General features: G+C 36.9%; 1 protein-coding gene across 3 annotated transcripts in view; it reads right to left on the reverse strand.

Annotated features, from left to right (window-relative positions):
* The window catches only part of fgf14 (fibroblast growth factor 14), a 143,277-nt gene that overhangs the window by 43,062 nt on the left and 75,921 nt on the right, over positions 1–24,294 (reverse strand). The window contains exon 1 of one of the 3 annotated variants that reach the window (XM_051118989.1): positions 10,711–12,337. The exons of the other annotated variants lie outside the window; for them this stretch is intronic. Coding sequence (XP_050974946.1) covers positions 10,711–10,903 — 193 coding nt within the window. The 5' untranslated portion in view covers positions 10,904–12,337. Of the gene's footprint in view, positions 1–10,710; positions 12,338–24,294 lie in introns of those variants that run through there. 3 annotated transcript variants of the gene reach the window in all.

Raw genomic sequence — 24,294 nt, forward strand, 5'->3', positions numbered from 1 at the left:
CGGCTAGTCGTGTGCCTTCACACTGGAGTTTACGGTTTGTCATATACAGGTATGCTGCGCATCCATTCAGATGAACTAAAAAATACAATAATAATATTATAATAAATTATAGTAACGCCACATTTTATTGTCAGTAACAGTAATATTGTTGTAACGGGGGAAACAGTAATTAGTTTGATTACTCGTTACTGAAAAAAGTAACGGCGTTAGTAAACAGATTTTTTTCATATGAGTGAGAAACCAAAGAATGTTCTACCAAAACACTGTCCTTTACTTCAGAATTAAGACATACACATACAGCTACACTGTTGTTTGAGATGTGTTTGCTCAGAAATACTGTATCGCTAGTGAAATATCACATGTGTGCATACTAGACGGTGCTAATTCACAAAAAGACACAGAACAGCAGTTTGCGCTGTTGGAACTCATCTAAATACAATAGACATGTGGTGGAAAAGCATTCAAAAGCAGCACCAAGCATTCACACCAAATTATCCCATTCCAAGTCTACTGAAGCATTACACATGACATCAACATTTGTGTGTCTTCAAAACAATCACAATATACCAAGTTTGAATATGCAGACAACAGTTAAATTTGTGGTTCACAAAATAAAGAAAGTCCTAAAAGTTTGGAATGATGTGAAGGAGAGCAAATGAAATATTCAAAACGAATATTCATTTTGAGGGGAACTGTCTCTTTAAGAGTGTAAATGTAGTATGTGCAAATTGTAAAACGATAGTGTAAAAAAAAACTACTGTTGGTTGTTAACTCTGGGGAAGCTGTGTTGTGCTTTAGCAAACACGGCTCGGGGGTAATCACATAAATAGATGCGAGTGACACCAATTTCAAGAGACAGGAAGGAAAAACAGGACGATTTCTTACAGCATAAAGTGCCGTAGCCTTATTTGGCTATAAGGGTCTCCTGTGATACATTTAACCAGCCTTGTTGTGCTTAACTCCAGGCTGGTAAACAAATAACTGCCTTGTCATATTGATGTAGGTACAATGCTGCTGTTTACCGTTGGCCTGCTGCCCTGGATTTGCCTGTGTTAGGCCAGGGCAGAGCTGAAGAAACTGGCACATCAAAGGTGGAGAGAGAGAAACACCGAGAGGGTGAGAGAAAAGAACAAAAGAAGGAGAAGAGGGCGAGTTTAAAGGGAAAGAGAGATACAAAGAATGCTAATCACAGTGGTGCTTTATGATATCTGCCTCCACCTACACCGTGATACTGCTGAAACAGCATCTTGAGATGCTTAAAGACAGCAAAGAGCTCCCCAGCATTTACTTACGGGTGGGGGGGGGAGAACAATCAAAGAGATGGGCATGAGCTGCGGTTCCATATACATCCCCAAATGTACACATGCAATATTAAGAGGATGCAAGGAAAATTAGATTTGTAGATTTGTAAGAAAAAAACTCACTACCATGAGATGCCAGGACGTCACTACATGTGGTTGTAAAAGTGTTTTTGTTTTTTTGTTTTTTTTGCTATGCGGTTGCATTTTATCTCATTTATTTATTTAAAATGTGGCTTTAACTGTCCAAATTATTTTTGGAGTATCTGCATTTGGGTTTGCAACTTACATAATTAATAAAATAACCAATTTTAATAACTATAATTTTACCAAAATGGAATAAATAAATAAAGCAAGTGTACTTAAAGGGATAGTCCGCCCCAAAATTAAAATTCCATCATGAATTACTCACCCTCATATCATTCCAAACCCGTAAGACCTTTGTTTATCTTTGAATACAAATTAAGTTATTTTGATGAAAACTGAGAGCTTTCTGACCCTGCATAGACAGCAACGCAACTACCAAGGCCCAGAAAGGTCGTAAGGACATCATTAAAATAGCCCATGTGACATTAGTGGTTCAACCTTAATTTTATGAAGTTGTGAACATACTTTTTTTGGTTCAAATTTCTGGAGTTGTTAAGGTGTTCTGAGTGGCTCCCCAGGTGTTGATATGTGGTTGCTAAGGTGCTCTGTGTTGTTTTGCATGTTGCTGTGTAACAGACTGGATGTGATATGGCTGGTCGCTGGTCAAAAGAGCCAACTTTCGAGAAGGGTTGGGTATCGTTGGGTATCCGATTCCGATTCTGCTTATCTATTTCGACTCTTATTGATTCCTAGTTTGACTCCAATAAGATAAAAAAAAATCTGATAACGTTTTTCTTTTAAGTGAAACATTTAGATTTCAGGTACAGAAATTTAAATTAAAAGTTTTAAAACACTATAGTTTTTTTTTCTTAAATATTAAATATTTTTAAGTGAAACATTTAATTAAAATTTTTGTACCTGAAATCTGAAAGTTTAAAAACACTAAAGTTTTCTTTTCATAAATATAAACACATAAAAAATTATTTGTAATTAAACTTACAAACAATATTCAGTCAAGATCAGTGAATGATTTTCTTTTGTTCTTTGATTAACATTAATGACAGGCAGCACATGTTTATTAGGCTGCTGTCTCTTTAACATCGTACGCACACGGGCGGACCTAAAAATACTATTTACACGTGCATTTTCTTTCACATCTATTTACATTCACTTAAGACAAAAAAAACACTGTTTATGATGATAAACTGATGTATTTTTGTGTATATCGGTCGGTAAATGTAAAATAGAAGCATGTTTAGACTCACAACAAGTCTTCTGCACGTAAATCGTTTAAAATCACATTAAAATGCAAACGCAGGAATCGTTAAGTGGAATCGGAATGCACATATCTTATCGAATAACAGGCTCTTGGAAATTTGGAACCGGTTCTAAAATGGAACCGGTTCTCGATACCCAACCCTACTTTCGAGTGTCTGTAATATTCTGGTCTCTATATATGGCTTAGTTCCTTCTTTTAGTCTATTATGGGACTTTTTTTCAACTGTTTTATTGTCCACCAGGGAAAAATCATGGAAAAGTAATAGCACAACTCTTCAACAAGCCATCCAATTTTAAGTATAATTGCAGCACAAATGGTGAGCTGGGTTAAGATGAGTTTTGAAAGTTTATCTCTATGTATTAGAAAACCCAAAATCAATCTAAATAAATGGCATCTGGAAAATCATTTAAGTGCATTAACGTAACATACTGAAGATGCATCTCTCACTCCCTCTTTTCATAATATAACTCTATTATATTAATATTTATTCATTCTCATGTCTTTGAGTTGATATTTTGAGAAATGCAGTCAATGGGCTCCCGTGTTATATTTAAAAACACATTCTTCAAAACACCTTCTTTTGTTGTAGAAATTCATACAGGTTTGAAATGACATGAGGGTGAGTAAATGTTGACAGAATTTTTCTTTTTTGGTGGACTATTCTTCATAATCACATATTATATTTACTTTACCAACTGCTTTGCCACACTGAGTATAAAGAATCAAGCATTGTGACATGTGAAAATTCTATAAATACATTTTTTTTAAAGATGATGGATGCACATAGCATTCATTCTGATAAAAGCTTAGCTGCAGGTGCTTGTTTTTTTGTGTGTGGTGAAGAGAGAGACAGAAAGAGACAGACAGGTGGATGTAGCTATCATCAGACAGACGGGAATGAAGGAGGAGGGGGGGTGGCATGTCTCACTGCACGTAGCACCAGCTGCAGACTTAACCACATGTGATTGACCCACTATAGACTTTCAGGAACAGGAGAAGGGCTTTTCCAGCTTTCGTAAGCACACTCACACTGTTCACAGTCACAGGAAGGACTGAGAAAGTGCTGCTATTACATTACATATTGAAGCTACTAGTTTTATGAAATTCATTTTTATTCTACAAATATTGATCATATTTTATGAGAAAGATATCGCAAGAATACAAAAATAAAGTATATATATATATATATATATATATACACACACACATACACTACTAGTCTTTTTGAAAAGTTTTTGAACCGTAAGAAGTCTCCTCTGCTCACCAAGCCTGCATTTATTTGATCCGAAGTATAGCAAAAACCGTTTTGATAATAAATATTAATTTGAAAATAACTGTTTTTTATTTGAATATATTTTAAAATGTAATTTATTCCTGTGATTTCAATGCTGAATTTTCAATGCTGATATTCTAATTTGCTGTTCAAAAAAAACACATTTATTATTATTATTACCATCATCATCATGTTGCAAACAGCTGAGTAGAATTTTTTCTAATTTTGATAAATTTAAAGCATCATCATTTTGAATGCTATAGTGTACAATGTTACAAAAGCTTTTTATTTCAAATAAATACTGATCTTTGGATCTTTCTATCAAAAAAACAAACACTGACTGGCAGTGTTATGACACTGACTGGAGTAATAATGCTGAAATTGTATGTTTGGTCAGACGAATCAATTAATCAATCACTTTTTAAAAACCAATTCTCGCTATTAACTAGTTGCTTATTAGCATGCATATTGTTAACATATTAGCTGTTTATTAGTACTTATAAAGCACAAATTAATGCCATATTCTGTATGATCATATTTTAGATCCCTTAGTCACCCCATACCTAAACTTAACAACTAATTTACTAACTATTAATAAGCAGCAAATAAGGAGTTTGTTCAGGAAAAATGCTTAGTTAATGTGTTAATATTGAATATGTGTTCCCTATTTTGATGTGTTACCTAAGTTACATTTTAAAATATAGTAAAATAGAAAGCACTTATTTTAAATATTAAGAAAATTTCACAATATTACTGCTTTTGCTATATTTTGGATCAAATAAATGCACAGAATTCTTAAAAAAAAAAAAAAAAAAAATTAAAAATCTTACTGTTCAAAACTTTTGACAGGTAGTATACATAAAATGTAAGGTGTGTGAGTGTATACACACACACTCTATGAATATCACTTTGTACATCACTACATCGTGGAACGTGACAGAAATCAAACATGAAACCGAAAAGTAATTTAGTTATTATAGGCGAAATGACATCAAGCTTAGTAATTTACACAGTCAAGAACAAGCACCACCTTACACTCAAGGCTAAAGGAGGCGCTATGCACTTTCAGTCAGAACTAATTGAGTGTATGCAAGATTCATCAGACTTTTTAATGAGACTTAGCATAGAGAGAGATTAAAAGCTAGTCTCCACTGGTGGTCTTCCATTCCACTGAGCATTCTAATTGGACGCAAAACGTAACGTCCAAACAGCGTGTTGAACCATGTCTTGCTGGGAAGAATCTCTGTCATATTTATCACTTATCCGGATAATAAGCATCAGAGCACTGAACTTTCACAGTGGATAAATGCATAAGCACAAAATGACAATAAATCCTCCAAAACAATCTAGTTTCTTTGCGCTTAATTGATAAAGACGGCTAAATGACTTCTGCACCCTTCCTGGCTCACTACATGCTTTAAGCGAAACTTGAATACAAGGTTAGAGTTATACATTTTGCTATATAAGAACCTTCCACCTACTAAATTTATAAATTGAGTTTGCAGCAGGGCATTTTAGTAAGCAATCACTTCACAACAATGTTTATTTTTTCATGGCCACAGGACATAAAAATGTCCTGTGGAGTAAAAAGGGTAAAAATTGCTACGTGGCAGCACTCTGCGATGCAATCAAACAGATAACCTCTCTGTTTTGAACAAAGAGATTTTAAATAAATGAAAGATGCGCTTGTTTTTACCAGCTTGATGGAGACCTTTCATGTCTGGATTTTTTCCGATTTTTTTTTTTTAGGTCACGGACATTAACAAACAACCCAACCTCCTCGTGTTAATAGAATCGTACCATTCATATATCAGACATGGATGGCTCAAAATGGCGTATGGCTCCAGCATTCAAATTAGCCGGAATAAATATACCAACTGTCAGTCAGTTTCAAAATCTGACCTATAGGGAGCCTTAATCAACCTTTATTTTAAGATGCCTATACGTCAGCCTAAAGTCATTTGCAGTTTCACATCTGTTGTTTGCCAGATTGTGCTATATCACCCCAGTGAGATCTTAAACACACTGTACAACAACAACTGTCAGACTGTATATTGTACATTTTAGCTTAGACTTTGGTCACAGCCGACAGCATTGACCGGGCATTTAAAGTCAACAGACTGTGTCCATTCTGAGATCTTAAATTGAAATGGTACTGTACCTTACAAACCAAAGCAAGATGCTGTGGTGGAAAATCTTTGCTTGAAAATACACACACACACATTATCAACTGCTGTTACTACTGATCCTTCATTCAGTTTTACCCTGTGTGCAAATAAATACTTAATGATCCCCAAAATGTGTCTCTGATGACACAATCATGACAAAAAAAATGTGCAGTGAGCATAGGGCTGGGTGATAAAACATCAGCGATAAATATGGCAATATTTTTTCCTCAATAAAACGATAACAAGAGTAAAAAAATGTTCGATATGATGTTTATGCACCTAAAACAGAACAAAACAACGTTACTCAATAGACAGCGCAAGCTTACTTGAGCAGGTGCGTTTACTCGCTGATAAGTCTCGATCATGTGAGCGCTAAACAGTGCTGTGAGAATCAGTGTGAAGCGATTCAATTTACCAAAGAACACAAATGAATTGCTGATTTAAACTAGTTTAAAACCAGATGAAACAGTTCTGACAAACAGGAGAAACACTGTGTGCAATGATACAGTCAGAAGGCTTTTCAATCTACAAATCACCATTTACCATGGATTTACTATAGTACCACTAAATGCACCATGGTATTGTAACAGACATGTGGGGTATTCATATAGAATTTTTTTATATTAATAATGCAGACATTTATTAAATGTAATGGAGCAATGGAATATAATTACAGTATTTTTTGTGTGATTAAGCTATCACGTTTGAGCATTCATACTAAATATATTTAGAATACTGTTTTTCATACAAATACCTAGAAACCATACAGTTACATTTTTACCATGGTATTGAAGTGCTATACTGTGTGGTTTTAACTGGTTATCATGATCTAAATGTATGCTACAATGAAAGACCAATGGTTAGTTTTAATAAAACTCAAAAAGTCTAATTAAATAATTAAATTTCACCATATAAAAATTAGGTTGTTACAGTTTTTACAGATTATACTGTTTTTGATAATGAACATAAATTTCTATGTGTTTCATAAATTTCATAGGTTTCTATGTGTTGCAACGTTGAGTAATGTATCACAGACATATCTTTTCGAAGTGCAGAGAGAGTGTAAATAAGAGATTCATTGTGCAGTGTAGGGAGCTTCATTTATTATACTAGACATTCGTGCGATCGCAGTGAACTAAGATGAGTGAAAGCTTTTAATGATTTTTTAAGAGGGTTTGTAAATGAGCATATTGATTTAATACAACAGTTAAATAAACAAGAAGTTAATATTAAGTCACTTACATTGTCTGACTATAACACTATTGCCTGATTTTGCTCTTTTTCGTTGTCAAAATGAGTTTGAAACAACTCACATCTGAGCCGCTGTGCATCTCCATTCAAACACTGCAATGAACGTGCATTTTTAAACAAATCTAGTGAGTCAATGATTCAATTTTCCATTCCTAAAGAGTCACTTGCTTTTTTCCTGAATGAATCAGCCATTTGAACAAATCAAATGAATGATTCAGTAATTAAATTAGTGACTTGCCGCCACCTACTGGCAATTTTTGTTTCATTTTTAAAGTATCTTTTCAGTTATTTAAATCATTTAATATTTGTAAATTCAAAATGTTATATTTAAAACATTAATCTCAGCATGAATTTATGAATTTGATTGCACTCATGCCACCTCTAAGCCTCATTAAACATGATAATACAAGCCACTTTTGTGTTCTTCTGTGCCACCTCTGTAGCACAAATTAATTTTGTTAATACTGATTTTTATTTGATTGGTAACATATTCTTATTCTACATGTTATGTTGCTTTAATTAGACATTTTGAAAGGCGTAAAAAATATAATTTTTTACAACTTTGACATAAAAGATAACACACTTTTAATAAAGTTAGAAAAATGCCATTATGAAGGTAAAAACAAAAAACCCTGTAAATCACTTTAAGGAGTCAAATATCACCTCGTAATGGGAAGGCTAATTTTTGATCAGATTTTCTGATTATTGATTAGATGGTGCTCCTGAAATTTTGACTGTGCTCCTAAAGAAAAGTAAGCGTAGCGCCCCCGCTACTACTGTCAACTCAAGCTACTGTCAAATGTGCATTTGCAACACAAACTTGTTTCATGAAACAATATCACTCATTAGAACATGGAGAAACTAAGAAATGAATTACTCTATTAATATATTTATTTTGTTGATTCATGTTCTGGACACAATAAATCATCTGGTTTCTACACATTTCACTTAGGAGCAAAAATCTGCCTTCAAACTTCAAAGAAATAAAGATTTGAAATTTATTGTGACAATTATTGATACCAACTGATACGAAACATTTTATCCTAATCATTTTTTGGTCATATCGCCCAGCCCTACCACTAGTGTTATTTATACATTTATAAAAGTCTCTAAAAATCAGCATGATAATGTTAAAGCAATGCAACGTGACACATATCTCTGTAATGATCTGGTCACACCAATTGCCTGTCAATAATAGCATTCTTCTTAAGAGTCTAGAAAGTCAAATAAATCAATAAGAAACAGTATATAAGGACTGTTCCTTGTTTAATGTTTTTGGATAGTGTGTTGGACAAATTATAAATCACAGGCTTGAGGTCCACACTAACACTCTAAATGGAGGTGAAAAACTGTATCTTTCTTTTGGCAAACTGATTTTGCCATTATTATTATCAGCACTGCTCATTTCACCAGACATTTGACAAACCCAAAGGACACTGAAAATACGCTTGAGCAAGTTTTTTTTTAAGCTGCTGTCTTCTCTGATTTCTTTTACTACACTGCCACAAGGCAAAATGTCTCAGTTCATGGTCTGTACAGGCTTTTCCATACTCGAGGGAATATTCCTATTGTCTGCATGTCACGACCTAAAAGTCAGAGTTAAAATGGAGACGAATGTAGCTTCTCACTGCCTTGCATGATGGGAGGCTATACTCAAAGGGTATGCTCAAAGTGTCCTTCCTGTGCCCACTACTAAATTACCACTACTGAACTAACCATTATTTCTCCTGAGCACACAGACTACATGTGAAACAACCTAGGAGGGTGGGCAGACCAACACTCAGCTCCACAGAGCCCCTGGTGAGCCCTCAAGGCTGTGAAAATGCTCACTGAAGATTTTGTAAATCTAGCTGCAATGGGAAATTAATGAGGTAAATCCCAAGGGGTGCTCCGTCAAAAGTAACTCAGGGAACAACGCAACAGGCAACAGGAATCAAAAGAGGCCGTCCAACCAGCTGTGAGCACTGGTAGTCATCTTAAACAGCAAATGCTTGATGTTTTCAATTCAGCATGTGTAATTGTAAATAGGGACAATGTGGGTACGCTTGACTTGCAGGTCTTGTAAGATGCTGCTTTCCAAAAAAGTTAACACTAGGAGTGTAAGGGGAGGCCATGAGCTGTTCGCCATCTGTAATAAGATGGCCGTCACAGGTGCACGTTAGCTGAGACGTTGCAGGGCTAATTCATCACTCTCAGTTTCTCCTGGCAACAGCTACATCTTTTACTCACTACTTATTTGTGCAAGATTCCCCTCTGGACATCTCTGACAGGTACCATGATATACAGTATGCCAAATCGCCACCGCTATTATAGTTTTATCAGACTGTAGCTCAACTATTGGATAAGCTGACGGACTACAATGTTTGTTTGTTTTTTTAAAAATATAAATTATTTTTGCTTGCAGGCCAAAAATGCACACACAACACACATATATATTTTCTGTTTCTAAATTTGAGCATATAACACTCGTGATTATGCACTAACATATTAACTTAATCGTATATGATTGACTGGAGCTGACTATCAATTTATGTTTTTTATTTATCAGATCCTAAAAAAAACGCTTATAATTTTCTAGTTTTCTTTAAAGCAACCTTGCTTTAAAAAAATGGTATAGAAATGTAATATATGAAAAAATAAATTTAGAATAATAAATATTTAAGTCACATCATAATCCATTACTGCTGGGGTGACAGAAAGACTGTTTTTATTTTAATCTTACCTAAACTAAAAATTGTGTCACTGGCATTTCTATTAAGATAAGCTGTCATTGGATGTTGTTTACTGATGATGTGATAGCATTTTTTCCCTGCAACACGTTGGGCACCTGCTGCTTTACTTGCATTCATGAAACGTGCCAATAATTCAACATTCAACATTAACACCTCCCAAGGGTACAGCAGAGATAGAGAGGTTGCCAAATCTCAGAATATATCAAACAACGCGTATATGAATCAAAATAATATCTAGCGCTGACACATGTGGCCTTCAAAACGGAGGAGAATTGTTTTGAGAATTATTTTGAAAGTATGACGTACATAGATTTAAGTTGAATACGTGGTATCGTTACTGACTGGTCTTGTGACTGACTTAACAATTTGCGTTAAAAAAAAAAAAAAAAAAAAAAATCACAGATTTCCAGACTGATGAAAATAAAAACAGTCTGTCAAAGAAATCTGTCAAGACACAACACAAACCCTATAAGCTATTCTCGTCAAGATAAACAGCAGCTCCATGCCGTAAGTCCCTTGTTGTCAAAGCTGAATGTGAAAATGAAATGTGGGCGTATATTATTCTCAAGACATTAAACATAGCATAGACTTCTTATGTGCACAATTACGGAACTTCCCACACCTTGTCGTCGTAGTCTGCGTTTCCTGAGGCCGAAGATTCGCACTTTGGAGAAGATGTCGACCAGGTTCCCGTTGCAAAGCCCTTTATTCTTATTGGGGCTTTTTCTCCTTCTGTTGGTGGATGGTCGGTCTATATGCTGCTCCCGTGCCTGTCTCTTCTGGCGGATCAAACCGCTGGCAATCGCCGCTGCCATGTCTCAAAAACAGGGCTGTTGAACTCCTTACACACAAAGCACAGACAACAACAACAAACCGCCCGATCTGTCTCAATTATTGTCCCATTTTTGCGACTGTTTCTGTGCTCTGCCCTCTGAAACGCACGGATGATGATCAAAGATATCCACACATCACGACTGGCGAAATAAGACACTGAATTAGCATAATGAATACAAAGGTGAAGTGTTACTCAACTGTCCGTATTTCACATGTTGTCCAATTTTCATCTCGAAGTCACGCGGCTCGCAGGTTACTTTTCATTCCTGATTTCACAACGCTTCTCGGAAAACGATTATCACATGAGTTGCCCAGCTCCTCCAAAAAACAGAATATGGAAATGCATTCACGGCACGCCTGAGAGAGTCTCTCTGATCCGTCACTTTCCCTCCTTTATTTCTGACCCGGTCCTGGTGAAATTCAGCACCCCGGGCAGCGACGTCCACTCCCGGAGTCTGAACAAACAAAGCGTTTTTCGTTCTGAGCTGTCAAGCGGAGAAACGCGACCACCTTCGTCTCCCAGGTGGAGCCCTGCGACTACACATATTCATTTGTCTCACATATTTACCAAGTTTAGCAGATATCCACGCCGGTTCCGTTCAAACGGCCGCTCATCTTGAGAATAACCGTCGTCGTAACGACGGCGACTTGAGGTAAGTTTGAACGAAGGTGTTTATTGTTGATAAGGGATCTCCTCAGACGATCACTCCCCATTCAGTCTCATGTTCTAGGTCGCGTGGTTATTCAACAACGATGTGCGTTTTTTCCTTTCCTAAAGCAGCGTGTCTTCTGAGGGAGAAATGTAAGCAACGCTGAGCGGCTCCGGTGAGGATGACGTCTGCCCGGTGTGACAGGAACGAACAAATAAATAAACTCAAATAAAAAAGTCTTTCCCCGAAGCGGGAGTACACAAACGTGCAGCATAAGTGCTAACGTTAGCCAGGAGAGAAAACGTATTCAAGAAATGCTCCTCTTCATCCTCCAGCTCCAGCTCATTTAGCGTCTCCAACCGTTTGGAGCGAGTGAGGCGCACGCGCTTCCCGCCTCAGCCTCACAGATCAACGGCATCAACAAGTCTTAACGACCACGCGCTTCCCGCCTCAGCCTCACAGATCATCAACAAGTCTTAACGACAAACTCCTCCTTTGCCATCGTTTCGAAGACGAGAAAACCCACCCTTCACGTAATGTCCGTTTATATTTGTCTTTTCCGTGTGCGGGAGCTGCTAATAAGACTCAAACGCGCCGATGACAACATTTCGACATTTCAGAATATGATTTATCTAACAGAATTTGTCTAATAGCCCAGCTAGTTGACAGGCGCCAAACATTTTAATCACAAACATATTCACATGCCAAAATTCAAATAACGGATTTGAGATGCAGAAAAATACACGTGTTAACGATAATCAAGCACAGTCTTTTCTCTCTCTCTTTCTCTCTCTCTCGTTTTTCTTCTTTATGAAGACAGCCTGAGAATTGAATGTCTAAGAAATTAATTTCCCACAACTCCACCGACACGCCCCACTAGTGCAAAGTGAAGCAGAACTACATCACACCTCCGAGGTGCTATTGAGACCCCCGGTGCTTTAGACAAACACACCTATGTAACGCATTGTATGGATGAATGCCTGTTTTTTGCTATAGGCCTACATTTATCTGTCGTCTGTTTCTTTAATCATATGGTAATGAGTGTTGCGATAAGGGCTGGGGTGCCAATTTAATATCATGCCCCAATAACACAGAGTATTTTCTCATTTAGATTAATATCACCAGAGAAACACAATCACAGAGGAGGAATTAAAAAAAAAGAAAAACTCAAGAGGGCCATCTGCTGTTTGTCGCTGCAATGAAATATTCAGTCTTTCATCCCCCTGCTGTTTTTCAACCCCTTCCACCCAAAGAGACTGGCTGTGTAACTCTGGACTGGTATTTCGAGACCAGTCACTGCTTGAGCAGATTAAAGACAGAATACAACGACATATAGAACATGCAATTCAATCTAATAATGTACACAATGCATGCACAGACTTTCACAAAAGACATTTGGCATTAAAATGGAAGAAATGACCTTATTAGCATACCCGAATAAATCATATGAGCACTGATATAGCAGACTGCTAAAATAATGAGAGCTTAAACTGACTGCATCATTGCCGGTGAAGCAGCCACTGCAGTTTGCGCAGCCGCCAGCAGCGGACACTGTCAGCTTAACTATGGCTCCATTTATTTACAATAGCACAGCCAGATCAGTAGGTTTCATGAATAAGCCATTAACATCAAGACATCTGTACTTCATTTACATTCAAATGTTAATATATTCAAAATGACTTTTTACATGCACATTATAGCTGATGTGAAGCATTATATAATTTGTTAATGGCTTATTAATGCAAGTTATAAAAGCTGTTAGTAAGTGCAAAAAATACAGCATAAACAGAGGTATTACAGTCTGACAACACTGTGCACAGTAAACAACAAGAGGTTATGCAAAATAAAAACAAGTTCAGTAATGATGAACGAGTCCGCGATACAAACTACCAAAAAAAAAAATGCAGAAAGAACATGCCCGTGGCATATTTTGAACTCCTAACTGCTGAGCCTCGGTGCTGAAATGAATACACAATTGGATCTTTCCCCTTTACAATTTACATCTTCAGCGTATGGCAGCAAACTTTACGCTTCAGAAGCATTACTCAAAATAAAAGGAAGCGTTCAGATGGCAAATGGGCTATAAAGCAAATACCCGTGACAAAAAGACAGACCAAACAGGGAACAGGTATTTAAATTCTGAATCACACAAGTGATTGCAATATTTCTTTTACTAAACACACAGCGGCATTGTCATGAATATGAGAGCGCGCACATACCTACATGCTTTCTCCTTCTGAACGTATGAGACTCCATAGCAAACCCATTGCAGATTCATCCGAGGTAACAGCGCATTTCTCTGCCTGGCTGTCAATGACACGGCCCCATTTATAGGCTCTATACCCACAGATAACATTATTAGTAAGATCTGCCCCAAACAACTGCTGTTTAGCCAGCTGAGGCGACCTCCTCAGAGGTTTCAGAGACAAAATTTGAAATAACAATGTTCCACTTTAAACTTTTAATGGTGATGAGCTGAGCTGAACTATTTTGCTCAAAATTACCTAAAGTTTAATGTGGAGGCGCCCATGCGAAGAGCACAGCTCAAAGATCATAAGAGAACAGATGTGTAATTCAGGAGACGCACTTTTGATGTAGAACTAATTAACTGCTACATAAATGTGAGCCAACTCCAGCCTCCCACGCTGTCCTCCACCTGGTCTTTTATGAACATTAGCTGACAAGATGAATGAAACTTGGTCATTCTAGTAAATGCCATACGATACAATACGTGCAAAATCAAAGAGAATGGAGAGCTGGCCTCTTTCAAAAAAACATGAGATGACTGCATCTTCTGTTTTATACAAATGCAGCGCTCTGAGGCTGTCCACATATCAAAGGGAAAGAGATGGATGAGATAGCGCTGGCAGGGAATAAGAACTACAAATTCAACAAAGCCCAGCAGAGCGATGAGAAAAGGAGGACTACATCTTACTTCAAGAAATGTCACAGCAGACAGAGACACCGAATAAACAAGTTGATCATTTGTATCACTGTGGAAGGCTTTAGGGCCGTCTGCCTTTTATTAGCTGTCGCGATGACAGCAGTTGTAAATTGGACTTAACGTCATATGCACAGAGACGAGAGGAAAACAGGAGATTTAGCGCTTTGGTTAAATCAAATTGTTTCACACTGTTGGGGTGGGAGAGAGGGCTTAATTTAATTGGGGAGATAGTAATGATTTTTGGTTAGTGTTGACATCGGGGTTTAGACGGCTTGGTGAAATGTCACCGTTCGGAGAAGTAGAAGACACAAAGGAAGACGTTGAATAAGGCGGTGAATGTAGTGTTTTGCACAAAAATCTCACCATGCCATACTGTAATGGCTTAAGCTAATAAAGCAGAGTAGAACAAATCACAGGATTAAAGGAAAAAATGAGAAATGAGTTTTCTGCTTAAGTGGCAGAGAATGAATCTCTCTCTCATATCGAGGGAATTATGGGATAAGATATCAAAAGTAAGACAATTGCAAAAAAAAACATCTTTTTTTTCTACAGACAGCTATTCTGAGTCACATAAACAACACTAAAGCAATATTATTGGAATTCTCCTAATATTTTTTGTCTTTCGTATTTTCTGAATGACATTACCATATTTATCATACTATTCTGTATGCAATATGTTTGCTGTGCACAGTTTGAAAATGTTCTGTTTGCATGAAATGACCTGCTACGTTTGGCAAAATATGCAGTACACAAGCAGAGGACACTGCGTGGGATTTTGTAGCCCACAATGCAGCGCACTCAACTTCACCTTTCGCTTCCAATGTGATTAACAAACCAGAAGTAATATCATGATTTTAATATCTTCTATCTTGAGTCATTATTTAATACGACTGCCAAAGATATGTTTACACAAAGCATTAAAAACATAAAATAACCATATTTTCTTTCCAAGATGATAAATGGATATGACCTGCTGAATTAAACATGCAACAAAGGGAAATCATGTATTAGCTTTATACTACTGGTTTAAATATTTATTGATGCATACTGTTTCTACTTTTTTGGCAGCAGCTATTTGTAATAGATGCTATTTGCATAATGTAAAAACAGTGGTATTTTTTGCCATTTATACTACTTATTCCAAATCTGCACCTCTGTATTGTAGTACATTATAAAACAGTATGCAGTAATAACATATTGAACATAAATGAACATTTTTATTAAAATTAATTAATGGATGCTGCCTTATTGGGTCAATAAAGCCCTCCCTACATCTACCCTAACCCTACCCAATACTTTATTCACTTTTCAATTATTTCCTTCATTTTTATTGACGATAAATGTTTTTCCGATTTAATATGAAAAATTAGTTTGGCAAAAGGTGGATTTCATCGAACTCGGGTCAATACCGTCAAAAACATTGTGTTAAGTGCTTTACCATCTATGCCACTGGAGCTGTCTATTGACAGCCATCTTTTGTCGTTTGGTCTAGTCCAATCACACACTAGTGGGCGGAGTTAATGTAAATAGCCTCTGCCAACAAAGCAGGCCACGAAGTGACAAGTCTCTAAATCAAACTAAAAGCCATTGTGAGACGAACACCTGTGTTAAATCAAATTGCAGATTAATGAGACGAGAACAAAGGGGATCTAGCAAATCAATACAAGTCTGTTTGAGCTTGAGGGTTTTGCCATTAAGCCTGACATTTAAATATCAACAACAGATCTCATTACAGAGGTGAGAATGTCAAATGTATCTTAATGTAGTAGAATGAGCAAGGACACTTTCCTGGAAAGAACCATACACATTCTTCAAACTACAGCCATTTTATCATGGGCCAAAAAACTATATAAACAAAACACATTCTTTTATTAATTACTATTATTGGTGCTCATTGGGGATTTCAGCTTCAGAGTTATGGTGTTACTTTTCTTAGAGATTGGACTTACAATCTCGTAACAACTGAAAACACCTTCGCAACTGCACAGCCCTGGCAAATGACCCAGAAGATCCAAAGAGTTTTGCAGAGCCAAGCACCAGCACATTTTTCAGAAAATGTATAAATCTAGTTTTTTTACATGCTGGCACATAGCACCAGTCTAACATGCTCAGTATGTGTGAACACTGGGAATTCTGTCTTTCGTGAAAACCCTGACACCTTCGGATGTGTAAAGTGGCATTGTGATTTCCTAAAGTAATTTCCAGTTGTGATTTCTCACTGACCGGAAGGAAGTGAGGAATTCTAAGAGCGGTAAGAGGTTTCATGACATTGCTGAAATTGTGAGGGATTTTTTGTTCTGAAAATGTCATTGGTTTATAGTCACCGCTGACATATGTTCCATATACTGAGAAGAGCAGTGTTCAGTGATGTACGCCGCTTCAGTGATAGCAGAGTGAATTTCTCATAACACTGTGAGAGAGTTTAAATGACAGAAAAGAACACAACACATCACATGCCATTACTCCCACCAGGGGGATGGGAAATGCCAGGATGAGCTCCAAAGAGACGGATATAGACAGAGCTGCTCCCTGAACAGCAGTTAAAAATTCTGCTCACATCTCTGCCTGTCCTTTGATCCGGTTTTAAGTATGCAACATTCAAAAGTGTCTTGTCAGCAGTGGAGCAAAAAAAATGCTCATCCGAGAAAGCCTGGGCAGAGACTGTGAATTTAAATGAGTTGATTCTCTGCCTGGAAAGCCCTCTTTTTTTCTAGTCTGTGAGAGAGAGGAGGGAAGGACTCTGCAAAGTAATCTCCCCCGTGGAAACCCAAGGGACCTCCAAGCACACAAAATGGGCCAAAAGCGTATAGCCTTGAGAAACCCCTGGAATGATAATTATGTTCAGTTCAGTTGAAGTTAAAGCACTGCTATAAAGACCTTCATGCTATCTTAAATGTGCTCATTACAGTTTTAGGGAATATCGGGGTCTAATGCCCATTCACTGCATGCTACTAAACTGTTCGACTGCAGTCACCTTACCTGGCATCAGTGTTCTGTTTTTGCAGCAAGGGATTACTTATTATCTACACATAAATAATAAATGATACAGACATCACTGAATATAATGATCACTTGCAGTTTAATAAGTGAGTCAGAAGTTGATTAATCAGCTCTGACTAATTATTAAAGGGATAGTTTACCCCAAAATGAAAATGCTGTCATGAATTATTGGTGGTAGTTGTGTTGCTGTCTACGCAGGGTCAGAAAGCTCTCGGATTTCATAAAAAGTATCTTGATTTGTGTTCCCGAAGATAAACAAAGATCTTACAGGTTTGGAACGACATAAGGGTGAGTAATAGTAATTAATGACAGAACTTTAATGTTTGGGTGAACTATCCCTTTAAAATTTTATACCATCTTTCTGAGCTATTCTTTAAAAGACCCAGCTCATAAGAAAACATTTGTTCATGAATAAGCCTACACTGATAGTTTGATTTTGATACACAAAAAGAACTGAATCATAAAAGTAATTTGTTCATGAATCAGACTGCACTGTTTATGCAGTGTTTTTGATTTTTTTTTTTTTTTTTTACAGAAGGACATAAGAGTAAGTTGTTTGTGAAGTGGACTACATGGCTTGCACTGTATATGTTTTCAGTTTAAAAAACAGATCAAAAGTGTCATTTGTTTATTAACTGGCCTACATTGCTTGTGCTTCATGTTTCTTACTTTAAAAAAAAATGGATAATAAGAATCATTTGTTTTTGAGCTGGACAAAATTTAAACCAGATCATAAGAGTAATTTGTTTGTGAACTCCATTCACAGTGCTCACACTGTATGTTTTTTAATTGAAAAGAAAAATGGTTCAAGAGTTATTTGATTGTGAAGCTTGCAACATAGGTTCATTGGAAATACGTGCCTTTATATACATTTCTGCAAAAAACTGAAAAAACATACCTATATGTATGAATCACTGCAGTTTTCAGTTGAAATGAACACTAGAGGCAGTAAAACTCAGACAACTTTTATTCCTTTTCACACAAAGTATGATTTCCAGGTACAAAAAAACAATAGACACCATCACAAAATTTTTAATGGTTTTTACTGGTTATAATGGGATTTGTATTGGTTTTAATAGAAACTGTAATGGACCTTGTCGGTCTCTACTGGTAGTTGGTCACCTTCTATTGGTGACTTGTTAAAACCAATACATCCTAATGGAATATGTCCCAAAACACACTACAGAAAACCATTTTTAATGGCTTTAATGGTTAAAAGTTATTGGTTTGTAATGTTTGCAATGGTATTTGTAGTGGAAACCATTAGAATTTTTAGTGATGGTTCTATTGATGAAGCCTAATTTTCACACAATTAGAATATTATGTTATGATTTCAAAACAATTTTAACATCTTGTGTGATTTGAAAAATGATACTTTTGAATGTTGTCATCACATATACAGCTTCATATGCATGAGTTTTCAAATTCAGTAAGTTTGCTTGGTAGCTAACGCGATACGGCTTGGCACTTAAGTGATGAAGAGCTTGGTACGAACCCTGTGAAACTACAGTTCGAACAAAACAGCTCAAATCTGCATAAGGAATTTAAAATAGCACAGCTATATGCAGGGGATATTTCCAACACGATAGAGCATTAACCTTTAGCTCCGCTACCCGGATATTTGAATTCTGAACAGCCACAATACATACCTTAAGCAGCGTAATTAAAAAACCCAGCAATACGAGCCTGTACCAGCGTAATAAAAACGTGACACAGTCATGTACTGAACGTGTTTTAGCGCCACTCTCTGGACATTTCACTTTCCCTGATACAGCACACATACATCATGGAGACGTCTACTGGTCTCCATTTACATCTGGAAGACGAAGTGTTTGCTCATCTCCAATACATCTATAGGACGTTTACTATCAGATGTCAAATAGACAGCCATTAGATGTCTTTAAGATGCTTATGATTTACAATGTATGTAAAACTGACATCTTACAGACATCTGTCATATGTCTGTAAACAGCAGATGCTTTCCAGATCAAGTGATCTTTAGGTACTGTGAAGTTAGGGTACATAATTACGTTGATGCAGAAATGTATATAGATGAGCCTGGACTACACTGCTCATGCTGTATGTTTTAAATCACAAAAAGCATATTAAGTATGTTGTGTTTGAACATAAAAGATGTTCACTGTACTTGCTCTAAAGATTCAGCGGTGGAGGAGTGACTCATCTGCTGAAAAGCGTTCAGGAAACACTGACTGACATTAACGGTCATAATATGTTGATTAATTTCCCCATCATTCTCTCTGATAAACACCAAATGCTATCAACTCCAACTGAAGCCCAAGAGTAAAATGTAGCCTACCTATGTATAGTCTGCAGTACCATTTGAGCTATTCAAAAAAGATGACAGACTTTCAGAAAGGCTGTGAGAAAGTGAGAATGCCCTGAAGGAGAAATTGGCACACGGGGAACGTCCCTTCACTATATTGTCCGCAGTGTATTTGCTCCCACACACCACATGCTGTGGCCTGTTTCTTGCGCTGGCCTGAACCAAATAACATGAAGTAAGAACACACCCACCTAAAATCCTAACAAAAGCCTGCGGGACACCCACACAAACCCCTACGTACAAAACACGCACATTTTTTATAATGGCAAATCTGTAAACTTGAGAAAGAGAGGCAGCGACAGAATGAGCATGAACACTGGAGAGAGAGAGACACATCACTGCCCCCTACAATTCATGAGATAAATGGGATTTCTATTAGGTACATCCATTGAATGCTAATACCAAGCAAGCTGCTTAGTCTAATGCCCATCCCTAATCTGAACCTTTTTCTCTGGACTGCCTGTTTCAGCAGTTACATGGAAAATCCCTGTTGGTCAACTTACTATAGCACAGGGTTTTTTACCACTCGAGTTTCATGATGGATGATTTTTCACCACAGCTTGCTCCTAAGGATTTGCTCTCTTGGCTGAAATGGAATGCATAATGAATTCAAACACTGACAACATACATTTATTATAGTGTTTTTCATTCTGAATGACATGGGCAGATTATAATGTGTTAGGAACACATGGCAGTTGAGTCAATATTCGTCTGAGGAAGGTTTATGAATCTCTCATGAACAGGCCTTGATCCATTTGTCAATGTGTCGCTATGCAGAGAAGCAAAGTGACTCGAAAAGCACGTACACACAGGCATTATCAGTGCTGAAATCTTTTCAACTGACCTGGAACCTGCTTAAAAATTAATAACGCCTCAATTAAATCACTGTGGTGTAATTTTATACCTAAGCGATGCTCATTTAAAATGAGCAAAGCCACGGATCAATGGGAACTGTACCTTTGCTGCCGACTTAAATATCACTTTCCTTGAAAACTGATCTGGAATGCCTAACAATGAGAAATCTTAAGCTACATCAACAAAAACCTTAAAGTCATACAGGTTTGGAACAACATAAGTGTGAAAAAATGATTACAGAATTACAGTATTTAAAGGGATAGTTCACCCAAAAATGAAAATTCTGTCATTAATTATTCACCCTCATATCTTTCCAAACCTGTAAGACTTTCTTTCACCTTCAGAACACAAATTAAGATGTTTTTGATTAAATCCAAGACCTTGTGCCATATATACAGAAAGGCTACATGGCACATGTTGATCACTACACTTCCTCAATCCCGTCCTAATAGTATTCTCATTACACCATTCACACAATAAACTTATTTATCTTGACCTCAACAAAGTAAGTAGATTCAATGCTTTTGCATCCCTGCAGAGTAACTTTAAGTCCCGCAGAGCCTTGAAAAACTGCTGACCAGCTGCGAAAAGCCAAGGGAAGGTCAGCTGCAGAGAACACAGAGACAAAAACCAGCCCTGGACCCTTCTCATCAGCCAGGAAAACAGATTAGCTGTCTAGCGTCTGGCCTACAGCACGCAGAAGTGCACATAATACTGTTAGTGATCATTGCACAGGTGTGAACTAAAGATACGTACACATGCAGTCAACACTTCCACAGTTAGTATCTGCAGAAAGCGTGCGATAACCCCGGCACACTCTGTTCAACACACTGCTTGTTTACAGTGCGTGTACAACCAGAGCAAACACAAACCAGCCATTATGTACCCGTGATAAACTCTCTCTGACATATTTACTGCAAACAGATTCTCCCTTGAAGGAAAACACACATTTAAATGTCATTCCCGAAACAGACACAGTGCAACACTGGATATCTGAAGTAGCTCTGAGATCCATATCCCACAATCCCCAGAGAGAATAGCTATGAAAGGATTGTTTATTTGATACCCTTGACTAGGAAAACAAAAATTCAAACAATTAGAATGCAGTTCAATAAAATATTTGACATTGCATAAAACAAGTAAAGCTTAAGCCACTCGACTTTCCACATGCTGATAATTTCTGATAATTTACTCATATCTATATCATCCAAGATGTTCATGTCTTTCTTCGGGTTGATAAGTAATTAAGGTTTTTGAGGAAAACATTCCAGGATTTTTCTCCATATAGTGGACTTCAATGGTGATCAGTGGGTTGAATGTCCAAATTGCAGATTCAGCTTCAAATGGCTCTACACGATCTCAGCCTTATCCCAGGGTCTTACCTAGTCAATGATCAGTCATTTTCTAAAAATAAATAAATAAAATTGTATACTTTTTAACCACAAACACTCAGGGAAAAAAAAAAAAATCAAGAATTTTTTATTCTGGTAGTGAACGGCGCTTGTGCTCAATGCTCTTTCAATATTTTCAATGGAATAGAATGGGCCTTTCCAGCTTAAAAGGATACAAAAGCACCATAAAAGTGATCCAAATGACTTCTACACTATATTCCAAGCCTTCTGAAATCATACAAAAGACCACTGCAAGTGAAGTCAGACCAGTCTGATTTGTGAAAGAACCGTTTCATAAAAAACATTCCTTCCTAAATCAAACATGAATTCTCATGCACATACCAAGGAAAGCTAGGGCTCCTATCAAAATGTTCAGTGAATAACAACGTGAAGGGGATCTATTATACAAAAATCACTTTTATAAGGTGTTTGAACACAGTTGTTCAGTGTGGCCGCAGTGTGTGAAAACAACCAGCCTATTATGGTAAAAATCCACCCGGTCATTTTTTTATAATTCCGATAAATCATAGACAGTCTGTCAAAACAAGCAATTTCAGATTCTACCTACATACACATCATCGTAGAGAAAAAGTCGAACCCATTTGTGATGATCTCTGCCCTGTTAGCATAAACACAGCCCTGAGTGAGAGGCAGCAGTCCGCCATTACTGGAGATATACAATGTCAGCGCCAAAGAGGCGTTACAAGTGTTTTCTGATGCACCAACAAATATAGGAGTCTCCCTCCATCTGAGCCGCTGAGGACACTGTGGCTAAATTTCATTATCGAAGGAAATGTCCTGGGAAAAAATCAGTAAAGCCCCCTATATGTTTAGGGATCAATACTAACGCTTTGTAATCGAACATCAGCTCCAGACAATTTAAGTCACGTGTTTTTTTTTTTAAAATTGCCTTTCTGAAAGCACTTCTTAGCACTCTGTAAGGCTAATGTTTCTAAAGCTACAACTGTCTCTGCCTTTTCACTGATGCTGCCTTCACGTGCGACTGAAGAATGATCGTAAACAGGAATGCAGTAGTTAAAAATTGCATATGAAAGCAATATGAATTAGACCGCTGGAATTAGTCAAGCTCATAATCACAAATGGGACTTATAAAGTCTGTGATAGTGCTACGAGTTATTTTTATTGCGCCATGCTCCTCGTCTGTCTAATTCATAAACACAAATTTATAATGCACAGTACAATCAGATGACTGACTTTTAAACTGAGTACGTTTTCTGTAAAGACAAAAGACTTGCACTAATAATGCAATGTTTATTTGCAAAGGCCAACATGAGCTCTTGAATCTCCGCCCTCTTCTCCGGGAGCACCAGCTCATTTGCATTTAAAGGGACAAACACAAAACGGCACGTTTTGGCTCATACCCTAAAAGTGGCAATTTTAACAAGGTGTATAAAATTATCTGTAGGGCATTTTCAGCTAAAACTTAACATACACACTCTGGGGACATCAGAGACTTATTTTACATTTTGTAAAAAGGGGCATAATAGGTCACCTTTAAATTTGTATCTGTTGCTCACACAAAGTTGTTCTAAAGCTTATCGATATATATTAAAAAAAGAGCAGCCAAAATCTTCAAATATTCACCTTTTATGTTCCAGAAAAGGTAAGTCATATAAGGTTAGGTAAACATGACGATAAGCAAATAATAAATTTTTGTATGAACTATCCCTTTAATTGTGTTGCAGAAAGACTTTAAATCTAATACTAGAATACACACAGTCCAAATGGGCAAAAAAAAAAGGCAGACACAAGGCTAATTCATGAGCAATGAGCAATGACACAAATTATATAAAGGGTTTATGTGATTAGGGGCTTAATCACCTGCAAACAATGATTTATAGTTCTTACAGTCAGATCTACTAAATTGCAAAGTGCTGAAATCCATTTATTGAGTTCCATATAGGAATAGTAGTTACTAACATTTATGAAAAGCAATACTAAAAAGGAAGGATATCAAAGACATATTCAGTTAAAAAGTCTATGATGGGACATTGAAAACTGATATAAAATGTAATAGCTTTTAAAGTAACAGCACTCGGACGTGAGCAGTAAATGCTTGAAAATGTGTTTTTGCTGGTGATGAATGTTTATTCTATGCTATGCTGTTATAAAACCACAAGAGGGAGGTCAAGAGCACAGCAGAGACCGGTTCAGTGATATCAGTGAG

This window comes from Labeo rohita, chromosome 9 (genome assembly GCF_022985175.1).
Source record: "Labeo rohita strain BAU-BD-2019 chromosome 9, IGBB_LRoh.1.0, whole genome shotgun sequence".
Lineage (NCBI taxonomy): Eukaryota > Metazoa > Chordata > Actinopteri > Cypriniformes > Cyprinidae > Labeo > Labeo rohita.